This window comes from Somniosus microcephalus, chromosome 4 (assembly GCF_052327205.1).
Source record: "Somniosus microcephalus isolate GS21.2 chromosome 4, FLI_Smic_1.0, whole genome shotgun sequence".
NCBI classification, from domain to species: Eukaryota; Metazoa; Chordata; class Chondrichthyes; order Squaliformes; family Somniosidae; genus Somniosus; species Somniosus microcephalus.
Genome location: NC_140990.1, coordinates 67,632,664 through 67,649,300, shown reverse-complemented (window position 1 = coordinate 67,649,300; position 16,637 = coordinate 67,632,664). Strand labels below are relative to the sequence as shown.

General features: G+C 49.8%; 1 protein-coding gene and 1 pseudogene across 1 annotated transcript in view; both read right to left on the bottom strand.

The window, feature by feature from the left end:
- Positions 1 to 16,637, bottom strand: part of LOC147119124 (uncharacterized) — a 149,593-nt pseudogene that overhangs the window by 64,917 nt on the left and 68,039 nt on the right.
- The window catches only part of LOC147119126 (uncharacterized), a 53,634-nt gene continuing 43,775 nt past the window's right edge, over positions 6,779 to 16,637 (bottom strand). Inside the window, exons 2-4 of the mRNA XM_085987056.1 lie at positions 12,513 to 12,904; positions 8,011 to 11,487; positions 6,779 to 7,662 (exon numbers count right to left, since the gene is read on the bottom strand). Of these exons, the coding sequence (XP_085843182.1) occupies positions 8,599 to 11,487; positions 12,513 to 12,904 (3,281 nt within the window). The 3' untranslated portion in view covers positions 6,779 to 7,662; positions 8,011 to 8,598. The remainder of the gene's footprint in view (positions 7,663 to 8,010; positions 11,488 to 12,512; positions 12,905 to 16,637) is intronic.

The window sequence follows — 16,637 nt, the reverse complement described above, 5'->3', positions numbered from 1 at the left end:
CAACTCAACTCGCACTTTGACAGAACCTCCCAAACCCCAGACCGCCATCACCTAGAAGGGCAAAGGCAGAAGGTGCATGGGAACACCATCACCTCCAAGTTACCCAAGTCACAAACCATCCTGCCTTGGACACGATGGCCTTGCTAGCGACACCCAGAGCCCAAGAATGAATAAAAAATCTGTAGATTTAAAATGGATTAAAAGCCTCTACAGAAATACTTGTACCTAAAACAATACATTGTAGGGACAGTGTCTGTTTAACAACCTAATCTCCCCCAGAATCCACCTCCCTTGACAGTCTCACATTGGAAATTGTTGGGTCCTCCTGGGCTCAGAAGTACTGGGGGTTAAACCCAACAGCTCCTCCTCCATCTCCACTCCAGCTCAAACTGAAGCAACAAAAAGACCTCCACAGGCGGCCAGGAAGCGACTTCCGCATCCAGCGCCCGCCCTGATACAAGCCGGCTCTGGATTGGCGACTCTGCTGTGTCGATCCAGTTGTGGTTTCTCCTGTCTGGGGGAGGCGCTGCACCCTGGGTTTCCTGGTGCCGGGCCCGGCCGCTCTGATTCGGGACCTGAGACGCGCACTCGGTGTTGCTGAGGCCGCGCTCGCCCCCGCTCAGGGTCCTGGAGCCGCACCGCGCATGCTCCGCGCAGGAAGGCGTTCTCTCCGGGGACCAGTCCTTACCGCGCCTGCGCGCTGCGCCCCTGCTGATGGAGATAGGCCGTATTCACCCGTGCGAGGCACTCTGGGTAAGGGCATCCGCCATGTTTAGTATTGTGTTTCCCTGGCGTTCCGGTTCTGAGTTTCAGACACTTCAGTGCCAAGTGGGCCAGGTGTTTAAAGCTCATTCATTCCCCGCGCTCCATGTCGCCGTTAGTTACAGGTACAGAGATTGATTTCCCCTCATTGTCTAAATATCACAAACAGATGCACAAAGAAAGACTTGCATTTCTACAGCGCCTTTCACAACCACCGGACGTCCCAAAGCGCTTTACAGCCAATGAAATACTTTTTGAAGTATTTGTTGTAATGCAGGAAACAAACAAACATCAATGTGATAATGCTCAGATAATCTGTTTCTGTGATGTTGATTGAGGGATAAATATTGGCCAGGACACCAGGGAGAACTCCCTTGTTCTTCTTCGAAATAGTGCCCTGGGATCTTTTATGTCCACCCAAAAGAGCAGACGGGACCCTCGGCTTAACACCACATCCAACAGCACCTGTGACAGTGCAGCGGTTTAGTACTGCACTGGAGCGTCAGCCAAGATTTTTGTGCTCAAGTCTCTGGAGTGGGACTTGAACCCACAAACTTCTGACTCAGAAGGCGAGGGTGCTACCAACTGAGCCACGGCCTGACACAAAGACAATGGCTCGTCTCTCTTCACCTATAGTAGTTAAAGTAAGGGTAGGTCGAGGTGGCTGAGGGATAAAGGAGGCGAGTGTGCAGTGGAGATTAAGGGTAGGGCTAGGTCACTGCGGGATGAAGGAGGCGAGTGTGCAGTGGAGAGTCAGGGTAGGGCTAGGTCACTGCGGGATGAAGGAGGCGAGTGTGCAGTGGAGAGTCAGGGTAGGGCTAGGTCACTGAGGGATGAAGGAGGCGAGTGTGCAGTGGAGAGTCAGGGTCGGGCTAGGTCACTGAGGGATGAAGGAGGCAAGTGTGCAGTGGAGAGTCAGGGTAGGGCTAGGTCACTGAGGGATGAAGGAGGCGAGTGTGCAGTGGAGAGTCAGGGTCAGGCTAGGTCACTGAGGGATGAAGGAGGCGAGTGTGCACTGGAGAGTCAGGGTAGGGCTAGGTCACTGAGGGATGAAGGAGGCGAGTGTGCACTGGAGAGTCAGGGTCGGGCTAGGTCACTGAGGGATGAAGGAGGCAAGTGTGCAGTGGAGAGTCAGGGTAGGGCTAGGTCACTGAGGGATGAAGGAGGCGAGTGTGCAGTGGAGAGTCAGGGTCGGTCTAGGTCACTGAGGGATGAAGGAGGCGAGTGTGCAGTGGAGAATCAGGGTAGGTCTAGGTCACTGAGGGATGAAGGAAGCGAGTGTGCAGTGGAGAGTCAGGGTAGGGCTAGGTCACTGAGGGATGAAGCAGGCGAGTGTGCAGTGGAGGGTCAGGGTAGGGCTAGGTCACTGAGGGATGAAGGAGGTGAGTGTGCAGTGGAGTGTCAGGGTCGGGCTCGGTCACTGAGGGATGAATGTGGAGAGTCAGGGTCTGGCTCGCCTCCTTCACCCTCAGTGACGTCGCTCTCCGCTGACAAGCGCCCAGTGGGCGGGGTCTGCTTCCGCCGTTTCCGGTCACTCCCCCCTGAGGCCCCGCCCCTCCCTGCTTAGCCCCACGTGACACCGGCGGTCCGTACCGCGCATGCTCAGTGCACAAACCCTAGGACCTGTCAATCATCCTCCCCCGCGCCTGCGCACTGGGCCCCTTAGCCACAGGCTGCCACGCGGAGCTTTCTTTGTAAAGTCGGTTTTGGTTAAGAGCCGCGATCAGTGAGGAAAAGAGGGTTTCCCCGAGATCCGATTGAGATCAGAAGTGGGGAGAGAATAAAGGGAAACACAAACCTGAGAGTCCGCGGATCCGGGACCCGAGCGGAGCTTCTTCTGTTTGGCGGAGCTCACTCGAGGGACACGTGACCCAGGTCCACGGCCTGATTGACGGGAGATTCTGACCAATAGGGAGCGAGTGGGGCGGGACTGGAAGAGCGAGCCGGCGGTGGGTCCTCCAACCAATCGGAGTGTGTGAGGGGCGGGGCTTGCGGCACCCAGTGGGCGGGGCTCAGCCGGAGCTCCCTCATTGGCTGAAACTCTGCATCATTTTCAAACCTGATTTCTCTCAAACCCCAGGAGAAAACTGGGCCTTTCTGTTGTGGCTTTAAACAGATGAAACCCTGTGGGGTGGAGCAAACATCGCAACATTTGGTAGTGAAATGGATTCATTCAGGACAGACAGCAGGGATTATTTCAGGAAATAACACAATGTAGTGAGAAAGGAAATGTAGTGGATGTTGTGGAGATGGATTGTCCAAAGGTGTTTGATAAGTTGCCGGACGGGAGGCTTGTTGATCAAATTAAGGCTCACGGTGTTAAAGGGTGTAAAGGGCAGAAAACAGAGAGTAGTGGTTAATAGATGTTCTTCAGACTGGAGGGATGTAAACAGTGGTGTCCCCCAGGGTCAGTGTTTGTCGTGCTGTCCTTAATATCTTTGTAAATTCATGCTTCCACCTGCACTACTTACTGTCCTCCCTAATTTAGTGTCATCTGCAAACTGGGATATACAACTCTGTTTCTTCGTCCAAGCCAGTAATAAATATGGTGAAAAGTTGAGGTTCTAGAACAGATCCCTGATGGACACCATGTGTCACATTGAGCCAATCTGAGTACGTACCTTTCATCCCACTCTCTGTCCCCCACCTCCTGACCAATTCCTTACCGATCAAAAGTTTGCCTCCAATTCCGAGCACTCTCATTTTTGCCAAAAATATTTTGTGTGAAACCTTATGGAAAGCCTCTGGAAGTCCCTATGGACTGCACCCATTGACACTCCCTGCAGTGGGGAAAGAGTAAAACTGACATCGCTGGCAGTTTCACTGAATGATGTAATAAAGACAATAATCTAATAGGCCTTTGCAGTAGTAAGCTTTTTCTAAGTTGCTGAACTGGCAGTTGAGATAACCTAAGAATGACATGTCGATTTTGAATGACTGATGACAGCAAACTGGATAACGTGGAACCATAAAGAGGCCTAGAGTATGTAAGTTCCGTTCTGGCAGGAAAGCAGGACAATGAGTCAGAAGTACAATGTTGGTTAGACCCCATCTGGCATAAACAGAGGTCAGAGGTGCAACAGCAGCTTGGGGGATAACGGACATATACGTTTCCGATAATAAAGGCGGTAATTTAATGTAACGTGGCATAGGCAACCAATCAGTGAAGGTGCATGCGGGCCAAGGTCCAATCGTGTGGCAGGAATGAATTTTGCATGAGCTGGACATGTGTATTGTAATGTATAAAAATGTAGTGTTTGCTGTAACAATTTGGAGAAGTCTGGCTAAGACAGAGCAGACTGTCTCCCCACTGGTGTAATAAAGACAACTTGATTATCGATCTAAAACCTTGTGTCGAGTGTTGGTTTAAAATACTCCACAACACTCCCTTATCTATGTTATTAATAACTTACAATGATAGAATCATACAGCATAGGAGGCCATTCAGCCCATCATTTCTGTGCCAGCTCTTTGTAAGAGCTATCCTATCGGTAGCCCAACAGATTTCTGCTTTTCAAGTATTTATCCAATTCCCTTTTGAAAGTTACTATTGAATCTGCTTCCACCGCCCTTTCAGGCAATGAATTCCAGGTCTTCACACTTTGTTGCCTAAAAAAAATGCTGCTCATTTGCCCCTTGGATTTTTCGCCAATTATCTTAAACTAGCTGGAGCGCCAGGCGGTGCCGAGGCTTTTTTGAGGGCATGTTGTTGTTGGGAGAGAGAGAGAGAGAGCGTGCAACTGGGGGGGAAGAGAGAGCGTGACTGGGGGGAAGAGAGACAGTGACGGGGGGAAGGGGGGCAGGGGGGAGAGGGGAGGGGGTGAGGGAGGGGAGGGGGGGAAAGGAGGGAGGGGAGGAGGGGGAGGGAGGGGAGGAGGGGGAGGGAGGGGAGGGGGTAAGGGAGGGAGGGGGGGAAAGGGAGGTGGGAGGGAGGGAGGGTGAGTGGGGGGGAGGGGAGGGGGAGGAGGAGGGGGGATGGGGGGAGGATGAGGGGGGATGGTGGGAGGAGGAGGGGGGAGGAGGAGGGGAGGAGGGGGGAGGGGGAGGGGGTGAGGGGGAGGGGGTGAGGGAGGAAGGGGAGGGGGAGGGGGGAGGGAGGGGGAGTCCCTGAGCCCCGCCCCCCCGATCTCCCGCCCCCCGATGTCCCGCCCCCCAATCTCCCGATGTCCCGCCCGCCGATCTCCCGATGTGCCGCCCCCCGATCTCCCGCCCCCCGATCTCCCGATGTCCCGCCCCCCGATCTCCCATCTCCCGTCCCCCGATCTCCCGATGTCCCGCCCCCCGATCTCCCGATGTCCCGCCCTCCGATCTCCCGATGTCCCGCCCCCCCGATCTCCCGCCCCTCGATCTCCCGATGTCCCGCCCCCTGATCTCCCGATGTCCCGCCCCCGTGATCTCCCGATGTCCCCGCCCGAGCCGGCTTCAAGACCAGAGAGACGCCGCCGCGCAACCTACCGCGTGAGACCCGGCCGGACTCAAGTCGCGCTCCGGGCAGAAGATGACGCTGACTCCCGCCCCGCCCGCCTTTACTAAGATGGCGGTGGTGGCGACGCTCAGCTCAGGCCCGCCCCCTCCAGCCTTCACAAAGATGGCGGCGATCGCTGGCCTTTTGTCGATCGCGACGGGAGGCGCCTAGCTCAGGCGTGGCTGGTCAACAGACACCCAGGCTTTGAGGCCTGGAAAAACGGTGAAAGGTAGGAAAATTATAGAGGTTAGACAAAAGATTTACAAATTAATTAACTTTTTTAAAAAACAATTTGTCTTTTAAAAGCAACTTTTTTTTTGCTGGAATTGTAGATTTGAAAAGAAACACGCAGAAAGCAGGAAAAAGAAAGGAAAAGTTTGGAATCAAGATGGCGGCGACTCACCTCGGTTCAGAACGATATAGCCCGCCCACACAGGCACCGATTGGTGGACCGTCAGGTCACTGAAGCGTAGGATTGGTCAATCGTCCCGTCACTCGACCATAGGAGGGCCCGGCCGCACATGCCAGAAACCCGCCGTACGATTGGTTGACCTTGACGTCACTCGATACTAATGAGCGGATAATGAGCGGAATGTTGAACGTTTTTTGGATACCGCGGGTGCAATTTTTGTCAGGGCAAAACGTAAATATGCTTAGGACGGTTCTGGAATCGTCAGCTTTCTTTCGACGTAATGCACGTGTAGGTACGCTCTATAACTTTCGAGTTAATTCAAGACAGACAGACGGAATGACTGACAGAAGTATCCTTTTATATATGTAGACTAGCTGGGGGTGTCCGGCGGTGCCGAGGCTTTTTTGAGGGCATGTTGTTGTTGGAAGAGAGAGAGAGAGAGAGCGAGTGGGGGGAAGAGAGAGAGCGAGTTGGGGGGAAGAGAGAGAGCGAGTTGGGGGGAAGAGAGAGAGCAAGTGGGGGGAAGAGAGAGAGTGAGTGGGGGGAAGAGAGAGAGAGTGACAGGGGGAAGAGAGAGAGCGACTGGGATGGAAGGGGGAGGAAGGAGAAGGGGAGGAAGGAGAAGGGGAGGAAGGTGGGGGGTGGGAGGGAGGGGGCGGGAAGGAGAGAAAGGGGTGGGGGGGGAAGGGGTTTGGGAGGGAGGGGGAACTCAAGAACCCTGTGCCATGTTTATAAAGCTGTTTATAAAACTGTTGGGATTGAAGAACTCTTCCCCCAGCGGTGCCGAGGGTCTTTTGAGGGCATGTTGTTGTTGGAAGAGAGAGAGAGAGCGACTGGGGGGGAAGAGAGAGAGCGACTGGGGGGAAGGGGGTGGAAGGGGAAGGTGGGGGGGGAGGCAGGTGGGGGGGAGGGAGGGGGAGGGGTCAGGGAGAGGGAAGGAGAGAAAGGGGTGGGGGGGAAGGGGTTTGGGAGGGAGGGGGAACTCAAGAACCCTGTGCCATGTTTATAAAGCTGTTTATAAAACTGTTGGGATTGAAGAACTCTTCCCAAGCACCCAGGAGTGATATTACATTATTCACAAAGATTCAGTGAATGAGTTGAATAGGGAAATAAAAGATACAATCGCAGACATTTACAGGTCAGTTTAGAAATCAACAGTGAACATTTATTTCAATAATGTAGAACAATAGAACATTTTACAATATGCTGGAGTTACAACCAAAGACTAAGTGAATACTCCTTCTGGTAAAGGTTTGCAAACCTAATAGGTTTGGTATTGTACAGAGTGATTTTATAATCAATAAGAGTTCTGTTGAGTGCTTCAAGTGCCCTCTTGTGGGCCTTTGTACACTCATCCCACACAATGAGCTTAAACTTTTGAAGCAGCTAAGCAGCACCAGTTCCTTTGCTAATGTTACACACTGGGTGTTGTTGTCTTGTCAGATCCAGAGGGAGAGCAAAGGTTGAGTGGGCAGTGCAACCTTCTTGGAGAAGAGTTGCAGCGATTCCTGATGAGGCAACATTGAATCTTTGATTAAGCAAAGAGAAAATCACACAAAAAGGGGAAAAATACTTTTACGGCAGTGAAATTACTTTGTGGGATATTCGTGTACAAACAATTAGTGAGTTTGAGGAATTTGCCTAATTATTTTAAATGGGCTAAGGTATAATTTCATGTCCCAAAAGTCTACCCAGAGACCACATGCAGTATGTAATAATAAATTCACAGTGACTGAGAATTGGTGTCATTTTTCAGCTTTCTCCTTAGTTAAAGTTCAGATTAACCGTGCTGGTGTGTGTTAAAGTATATTATCTGCTATATAGCATGCTGTACAGAATAACACTGCATCTTACCTGAAAGCATTCAGCTTTCTACTTGAGTGGGCAGTGCGACCTGCTTGGAGAAGAGTTGCAGCTGTTCCTGATGAGGCAACAGCCAGTGCAATGAATCTTGTCTGATCCAGAGGAAGAGCAAAGGTTGAGTGGGCGGTGCGACCTCCTTGGAGCAGAGTTGCAGCGATTCCTGATGAGGCAACATTGAATCTTTGATTAAGCAAGGAGAAAATCATACACAAAATGGGGGGAAATACTTTTTAGGCAGTGAAATTACTTTGTAGGATATTTGTGTACAAACAATTAGTGAGTTTGAGGAATTAGCCTATTTATTTTAAATGGGCTAAGGCATAATTTCAGGTCCCAAAAGTCTACCCAGAGACCACATGCAGTATGTAATAATAAATTCCCAGTGACTGAGAATTGGTGTTATTTTACACCTTTTTCTTTAGTTAAAGTTCAGATTAACCGTGCTGGTGTGTGTTAAAGTATATTATCTGCTATATAGCATGCTGTACAGAATAACACTGCATCTTACCTGAAAGCATTCAGCTTTCTACTTGAGTGGGCAGTACGACCTCCTTGGAGAAGAGTTGCAGCGGTTCCTGATGAGGCAACAGCCAGTGCAATTAATCCCTTAGAGCGAAGCATGCTTCTGTCATTGTTGCATGCCAATGAATGTCATCCTCAAAGATTCCTCTCCTGCAGCAAGCTTTTATAAAGGAGGCACAGAGATGGCCAGTCAGAGTTTTGAGGTCATGAAATGATGTTTGGCTAGCAACCTCATGGAGGAGTAGATGAAGGTGAAAGTACTGTGCATTATTGCAGAGCCAGATCATAGACAACATTTTCTGTTTTCCCTGAGGGTGTTAAAAGGAACAGATTCCTTGATGTGCCAACTATTGAACATGCCACGTACAACTGGCCATGTGAAAAACAGGGCGTGAGTAAGTTGATGCCAGCAACCTTCAAAGTCTGCCCCTGTGCCTTGTTTATTGACATTGCAAAACAAATTCTCACAGGCAACTGTTGCCTTCTGAATTGAAATGGTAAGTCAGTTGGTACCATAGGAATTGGAGGAATGAGAACATCCTCCCCTCTGGCACAGCCTGAGATGATGGTAGCCTCAATCACATGTGGCATGAGCTTTTTGACTACCTTCCTTTAGTACCAGTTTGTGAGCAGGCATTCCGGAAGGCTGCAATGAGTTCAAGAAGTCAGTGGTGTAGTTTACCCCATCAGCACTGTCACAAACAGTATCAATGCTTTTATAGATTTGCTCTTGGCCAGTGAGTTTTTCAAGAAGCAGCGTGTTGATGTCGTTGACAGTATCATTCCTGGGTGCAAGTATTGACCGATCACACAGCCAGTTGTGATCTTTCAAATGATTGAGGAGGTTTGGATACACGTTTGAGATCAACTCATCAACTGTTTTTACTTGACAGGCAAAGTCTGGAGGAATTGTGATTTGTCCACTGCTGTCAACGGGCAACTTTCCTTCTCCTAATTGTAGTAAAAGTCGCGCAAAGGATTCTGACATCTCGTCACCATGCATATGAACACGCATGTTTGTCGTCAAATGGACTGTTTGCACATGTGGCCACAGATGGGATTCCTTCAGACATGCATTGATTTCATCCGCTGGTGTTCCTCTGGGGACAACTGGCAGGATTTGGTGGAAATCACCTGCCAGCAACAGGGTGATGCCACCCATCAGCCTATCGTTGCCTCTCAGATCTTGAAGAGTTCTGTTGAGTGCTTCAAGTGCCCTCTTGTGGGCCATTGTACACTCATCCCACACAATCAATCGAGACTTTTGAAGCATCTCAGCAGCACCAGTTCCTTTGCTAATGCGACACACTGGTTCTTCTTGTCTTGTCAGATCCAGAGGCAGAGCAAAGGTTGAGTGGGCAGTGCGACCTCCTTGCAGAAGAGTTGCAGTGATTCCTGATGAGGCAACAGCCAGTGCAATGAATCCCTTAGAGCGAACCGTGGCCAGCAAAAGATTGATCAGGAATGTCTTTCCTGTTCCACCAGGGGCATCGAGGAAGATAATACCAGGAGTGTTGTTTTGCACCATATCGAGAACCAACCTGTAAGTCTGTTTCTGCTCTGGAAGCAATTTAGGCTCAGTGACTGTGACAAAGGAGGTCAGTTCCTCAACATTGTAGGTGGTTTCTCTGAGGACCTCTCTGCTGAGACCTGGAGAATCATTCCTATTGGGAGATGTAAGGTTCAACTGAGTCAGAGACTTGCCAGCCAATTTCATAGTCTGGTCCTCCAAAAGGATCAATGCCTGATTGTACATCGCAGCAGTGTAGTTGAGTGCCATTGTGGGGTTGGCTCTGGCGAGTTGGCGTAAGATGTCTTCTGTGAGGCAGTCTTTGTGATCTGCCCACAATTGCTTTGGATTGGAAGGTGTGCAGAAGGCAATTATAAGGGCAAAGAGTTTCCGTAGGCGATTGGCGGAGTAACACAGAGCAGCTTCTCTCATCGCTGCATTCCAATGAGTGTCACCCTCAATGAGGCCTCTCATGCGGCAAGCTTCTTGAAAAGAGTCACAGAGATGACCATTGACAGTCTTGAGGTCATTAAATGATGTCGGGCCAGCAACCTCATGGAGGAGCAGACGAAGGTGAAAGCACTCTGTGTTGTTTGGATGGACCGTGTAGACTCTGCCAAGTGCATCCGATGAGTACACCCCTGTATGACCAGGAACTTCCTTTTGACCTGTCCCAGGGCGGCGAGCCCGCCATGTCTTGTTTGGCTGCCAGGTGTAGTACTTGGGCGCCTGATGATACAAAAGTGTCTTGGCAAAGTCATTTGTTTGGCACAACTGAAAGAATGCTGTAAGTTTTGTCTTTGGAGGTTCCTCAGCACATTGCCTGGCATCTCCTGGTCGGAATAAAACCCTTTGTCCATTTTCCAAGTGAACATCTAATTTAGTGATAGTGGGGTAACGCTTGTGGATGTCAAATCCAAAAGTTCGCCAGGCTGCCTCATTGCTGCAGATGTAATGGCCCATCAGATGTGTGGTGATCTCATCATTTTGATTCTGTTGTCCAGCCATTTCAAGATCAAAGACAGCTTGGTCACTGCCCTTATGGAGGTACTTGCACACATATTTGATAGACTTAACTGAGTGGCAGTACTCCACATTGATGTGACATTTGAAGAGCCTGGATAGGAGTGGACAGTAAGGAACAATCCAACAGTTGTCAACTTCCAATGTCTGTCTTTTCTGTGTTGTCTCAGTTGACGGACCAGGTTGAGCTGAGTCGCTAGATTTTCTAGTTCGCATTTTAATGTGAGTGCTGAAACCCCCACTCTCTTTGTCCCTTCTCCTGTAGGAAGGATAGCCATCCTCGCCATGCTGAGTTTGTTCGCGCAGTGGCGTTGGGTAGCCTTTTGTACATGCATTGTTTTTCATGCAGGGAGAAGGAGGGTTGTGTCGGCCACAAGGACCATGAATCATATTTTTTACAATAACATGAAACAGGATTGGATCCTTGTCCTTATCGGGTAGCTCTGCAGAGATGAAAGAATCAAGTTGATTGGGGTGAATCTTTTCCTGAAGCCAGAGTAAAAGATGAACATGAGGAAGTCCTCTCTTCTGCCACTCAATGCTGTACATGTAGTAATGGTGTGCACCAAAAAGTTTGCCCACAGTCACGAGTTTCATCAGGTTTTTAACTTTGAGGTTGAAGACCCGTGCTATGAGGTCATGCCATTCAGTACCAACTTTGGGTGGGAACTCCTGCCATTGAGGATTGCAAGTCATGGTGATGAAGAGGTCAGGTCTGCCATAGTGTCTGACATAGGTCATGGCATCTTGTGTGTGCTCATGCATGTACCTGGGACCTCCAATAAAGGTGGATGGTAAGATGACCATTTGTCCAATGTCCTGAGTGTTGCCATCATTGGCCACAGCATCTCGTAAGTGTATATAGTCTGTGGCTCTCAAATGATTTTGGTTATTGCGGAACCAATTAAACCGCTCTCCTTCAATTTTTGCCTACATGTCAGTGACGTACTGGTGGAAAAGTCCTGCAGAGAGAAGGAGGTGGTTTGAAGCAGGTTGTCGTTCCATGAGCCTGTATGAATAGAATTCCATGGCAGAAACCATCTTTTGCCTTTGGGCTGTAGGTGGCACACCAGTTTTAGGGTCAACATGTGGGATCTTGTTATATGCATCGTATCCATCTTCCCCATGGCAAAACAGAAGCGGGTATTGCATAGGATCATATGACCTGTGAAGCTCAGAAATTCTTTTAAGTGGACCACCTCTCATATGCAAGACAATGTCCCGTTGTTCAAATTCTTGGCCCACAATGACAATGGCTACTTCATTGGTGGTCGGAGCATTGAAGCGTCGCTCATGTTCACCTGCAGGAGTCTTGTTAGCTTTGATGACAATTTTGAGGTCTTGATTTGTAATTTGTTCCATAGCTGTTTTGAAACTCTGAATGTATGGGTTTTGCTGATGAAGCATCCGCTGTAACGCAAGCAAATTATCCATTTTGATGTGGTGTTGTTGTGTGGGGAGAACAGCAGCTTCCCTGCGGCGATGGGTGATGATGAAGAGCAAGCCAAAGAAGTAGATTTGCAGAAACTGAGGTCTTTCGTTTGGTAGAGGAAGTAGGGAGCCAATTGTATGGTACACCTGTCCATGAACTTTAAAAGTTGGGCAAAATCCAGATTCATGCACTCTGTTTGCACCAAAAGAGGTCATTGCAAAGCAGTTGTTATACTTTCTGATGTGAGTGAGGAAATGTGTTGAAGCTGCAGTTCGGCCAAACAGAAGTGAGTGTAGGGGTTCAGGTGGAGCTGTTAGTGTTGCAAGTTTAACCTTTCCTCCATTGCAGCATATCCCATCAGTTTCCTCCTTCCACTTGAGAGCGCCACAGTGAGGGCAAATGATGGTCATCTTGCCAATGATGACTGTGTGGTCGGCTTCATAATTGATGGTGGGTGTATAGGAGAAGGCTGCTCCAACCCAATGATTCCAAATGTCAGATGTGGCAATGCCCCTGTGTCTACTGTTGGCTTGGCGACGTGACTGAGTCTGGTCAGGAGTATCGGAGGCTCTGGCTTGGGCATGTCTTCCTCTGTCAGCAGTAAGACGTCCCTCAGATTGTTCGGAAGTCTCAGCTGATCTGGCTTTGGCATGTCTTCCTCTGTCAGCAGTAAGACGTCCCTCAGATTGTTCGGAAGTCTCAGCTGATCTGGCTGTGGCATGTCTTCCTCTGTCAGCAGTAAGACGTTCCTCAGATTGTTCGGAAGTCTCAGCTGATCTAGCAGCAGCATGTCTGTCGTGGTCAGCCTGAAGGCGAGCCTGTCTCTGTTCCTCAGTTTCAGCAGCACTCTGATCCTTTCTCCGGGAAGCAGCAGAAGTGTTGCGTCCAAGTCTTGGATGTTTTCTTGGTGGCATTCTGTTAAGAAAAAAGAAAAATTAATTTTTCTATATGCAAATGAGTGTGTGTCTGTCTGTGTGGGAAGGACAGAGAGAGAGGGGGAAGCACAGACACACAGCGGGGGAAGGAGAGAGAGAGAGAGAGACAGACAGACAGACAGAGGGAAAGGGAGGTGGGGGGAAAGGGAGGGAAAGGGGGGGTGGGGGAGGGAGGGAGACTGGGGGGAGAGAAAGAGAGAGACTGGGGGTCGAAGAGGAAGAGGGAGAGGAAGAGGAGGAGAAGGAGGAGGAGGAGGAGGAGGAGGAGGAGGAGGAGAGAGAGAGAGAGAGAGAGAGAGAGAGAGAGAGAATCAGACTGGGAGAGAGAGAGAGAGAGGGAGAGAGAAAGAGAGAGACTGGGGGGAGAGAGAGAGAGAGAGACTGGGGGGGAGAGAGAGAGAGAGAGAGACTGGGGGAGAGAGAGAGAGAGCTTGCCATAACCAGAGGGACAACCATTAAATCTAAGAATAGAGTATATACAAATTATATGAATGTATATTATTTATACACTCAGGGATATATCTGTTTATACACTGTATGGATAGATATGCGTTTATGTGTCCAACCATAAATGTTTTTTCGATGCTTTGGCAACATAAGATGTACCTTGTCATGCCAATAAAGCAATTTGAATTTGAATTGAGAGAGACTGGGGGAGAGAGAGAGAGAGAGAGACTGGGGGAGAGAGAGAGAGAGAGAGAGAGAGAGACTGGGGGAGAGAGAGAGGGAGAGACTTGGGGGAGAGAAAGAGAGAGACTGGGGAGAGAGAGACAGGGACTGGGGGAGAGAGAGACAGAGAGAGAGAGAGAGAGAGAGAGAGACTGGGGGAGAGAGAGAGAGAGAGAGATGGTGTAAACACGGCCATAGAGGATATAAATATGATCTTCCATGAGGCAGCTGTAAAAGCCGACCTCGTGAAACAGAAGAGGAAGCACCACAAAAGACAAAATAAAAATATGAGATGGTTTGACCACGAATGCAAAAATGCCAGAAAAGACCTGAGAAAAATATCAAACCAGAAGCATCGGCAACCAAACAATCCGGACCTACGTACTAGATACAATGAAACCCTCAAAAGATATAAACACACCACTAGGAGAGAGAGATTGGGAGTGAGAGAGAGAGATTGGGTGTGTGAGAGAGAGAGAGACTGGGAGTGTGTGAGAGAGAGAGAGACTGGGAGTGAGAGAGAGAGAGAGATTGGGAGTGAGAGAGAGAGAGAGATTGGAAGTGTGCGAGCGAGAGATTGGGAGTGTGAGAGAGAGCGATTGGGAGTGTGAGAGAGAGAGACTGGGAGTGTGTGAGAGAGAGAGAGAGTGGGAGTGTGAGAGAGAGATTGGGAGTGTGAGAGAGAGAGAGATTGGGAGTGTGAGAGAGAGATTGGGAGTATGAGAGAGAGAGAGATTGGGAGTGTGAGAGACAGAGTGGGAGTGTGAGAGAGAGATTGGGAGTGTGAGAGAGAGCGAGATTGGGAGTGTGAGAGAGAGCGAGATTGGGAGTGTGAGAGAGAGATTGGGAGTGTGAGAGAGAGAGAGAGAGTGGGAGTGTGAGAGAGAGATTGGGAGTGTGAGAGAGAGAGAGATTGGGAGTGTGAGAGAGAGAGAGATTGGGAGTGTGAGAGAGAGAGAGAGAGATTGGGAGTGTGAGAGAGAGAGAGAGGTTGGGAGTGTGAGAGAGAGAGAGATTGGGAGTGAGAGAGAGAGAGAGACATTGGGAGTGTGAGAGAGAGAGAGAGATTGGGAGTGTGTGAGAGAGAGAGAGAGATTGGGAGTGTGAGAGCGAGAGAGAGAGATTGGGTGTGTGAGAGCGTGAGATTGGGAATGTGAGAGAGAGAGAGATTGGGAGTGTGAGAGAGAGAGAGATTGGGAGTGTGAGAGAGAGAGAGAGACTGGGAGTGTGAGAGAGAGAGAGATTGGGAGTGTGAGAGAGAGAGAGATTGGAAGTGTGAGAGAGAGAGATTGGGAGTGTGAGAGAGAGAGAGAGACTGGGAGTGTGAGAGAGAGAGAGACTGGGAGTGTGAGAGAGAGAGATTGGGAGTGAGAGAGAGAGAGATTGGGAGTGAGAGAGAGAGAGAGATTGGGAGTGTGAGAGGGAGAGAGACTGGGAGTGTGAGAGAGAGAGACTGGGAGTGTGAGAGAGAGAGATTGGGAGTGAGAGAGAGAGATTGGGTGTGTGAGAGAGAGAGATTGGGAGTGTGAGAGAGAGAGAGAGACTGGGCGTGTGAGAGAGAGAGATTGGGAGTGAGAGAGAGAGAGATTGGGAGTGTGAGAGAGAGAGAGAGATTGGGAGTGTGAGAGAGAGAGAGAGATTGGGAGTGTGAGAGAGAGACTGGGAGTGTGAGAGAGAGAGAGATTGGGAGTGTGAGAGAGAGAGATTGGGAGTGTGAGAGAGAGAGACTGGGAGTGTGAGAGAGAGACATTGGGAGTGAGAGAGAGAGAGAGTTTGGGAGTGTGAGAGAGAGAGAGATTGGGAGTGTGAGAGAGAGAGAGATTGGGAGTGGGAGAGAGAGAGACTGGGAGTGTGAGAGAGAGAGATTGGGAGTGTGAGAGAGAGAGATTGGGAGTGTGAGGGAGAGAGATTGGGAGTGTGAGAGAGAGACTGGAAGTGTGTGAGAGAGAGACTGGGAGAGTGTGAGAGAGAGAGAGACTGGGTTGAGAGAGAGAGAGAGAGAGATTGGGAGTGAGAGAGAGAGAGAGAGATTGGAAGTGTGCGAAAGAGAGATTGGGAGTGTGAGAGAGAGAGATTGGGAGTGTGAGAGAGAGAGACTGGGAGTGAGAGAGAGAGAGAGATTGGGAGTGTGAGAGAGAGAGATTGGGAGTGTGAGAGAGAGAGTGGAGGTGTGAGAGAGAGATTGGGAGTGTGAGAGAAAGAGAGATTGGGAGTGAGAGAGAGAGATTGGGAGTGTGAGAGAGAGAGGGAGTGTGAGAGAGAGAGAGAGTGGGAGTGTGAGAGAGAGAGAGAGAGATTGGCAGTGTGAGAGAGAGAGAGAGAGATTGGGAGTGTGAGAGAGAGAGATGGAGATTGGAGTGTGAGAGAGAGAGAGATTGGGAGTGTGAGAGAGAGAGATTGGGAGTGTGAGAGAGAGAGAGAGAGATTGGGAGTGAGAGAGATAGAGAGAGATTGGGAGTGTGAGAGAGGGAGAGAGAGATTGGGAGTGTGAGAGAGAGAGAGAGAGATTGGGAGTGTGAGAGCGAGAGAGAGAGATTGGGTGTGTGAGAGAGTGAGATTGGGAATGTGAGAGAGATTGGGAGTGTGAGAGAGAGAGAGATTGGGAGTGTGTGAGAGAGAGAGATTGTGAGTGTGAGAGAGAGAGAGACTGGGAGTGTGAGAGAGAGAGAGATTGGAGTGTGAGAGAGAGAAAGATTGGAAGAGTGAAAGAGAGAGAGATTGGGAGTGTGAGAGAGAGATTGGGAGTGTGAGAGAGAGAGAGATTGGGAGTGTGAGAGAGAGAGTGGGAGTGTGAGAGACAGATTGGGAGTGTGAGAGAGAGAGAGATTGGGAGTGTGAGAGAGAGATTGGGAGTGTGAGAGAGAGATTGGGAGTGTGAGAGAGAGAGATTGGGAGTGAGAGAGAGAGAGAGATTGGGAGTGTGAGAGAGAGAGATATGGAGTGAGAGAGAGAGAGATTGGGAGTGTGAGAGATAGAGAGATTGGGAGTGTGAGAGAGAGAGAGACTGGGAGTGTGAGAGAGAGAGGAGTATCTGGGAGTGTGAG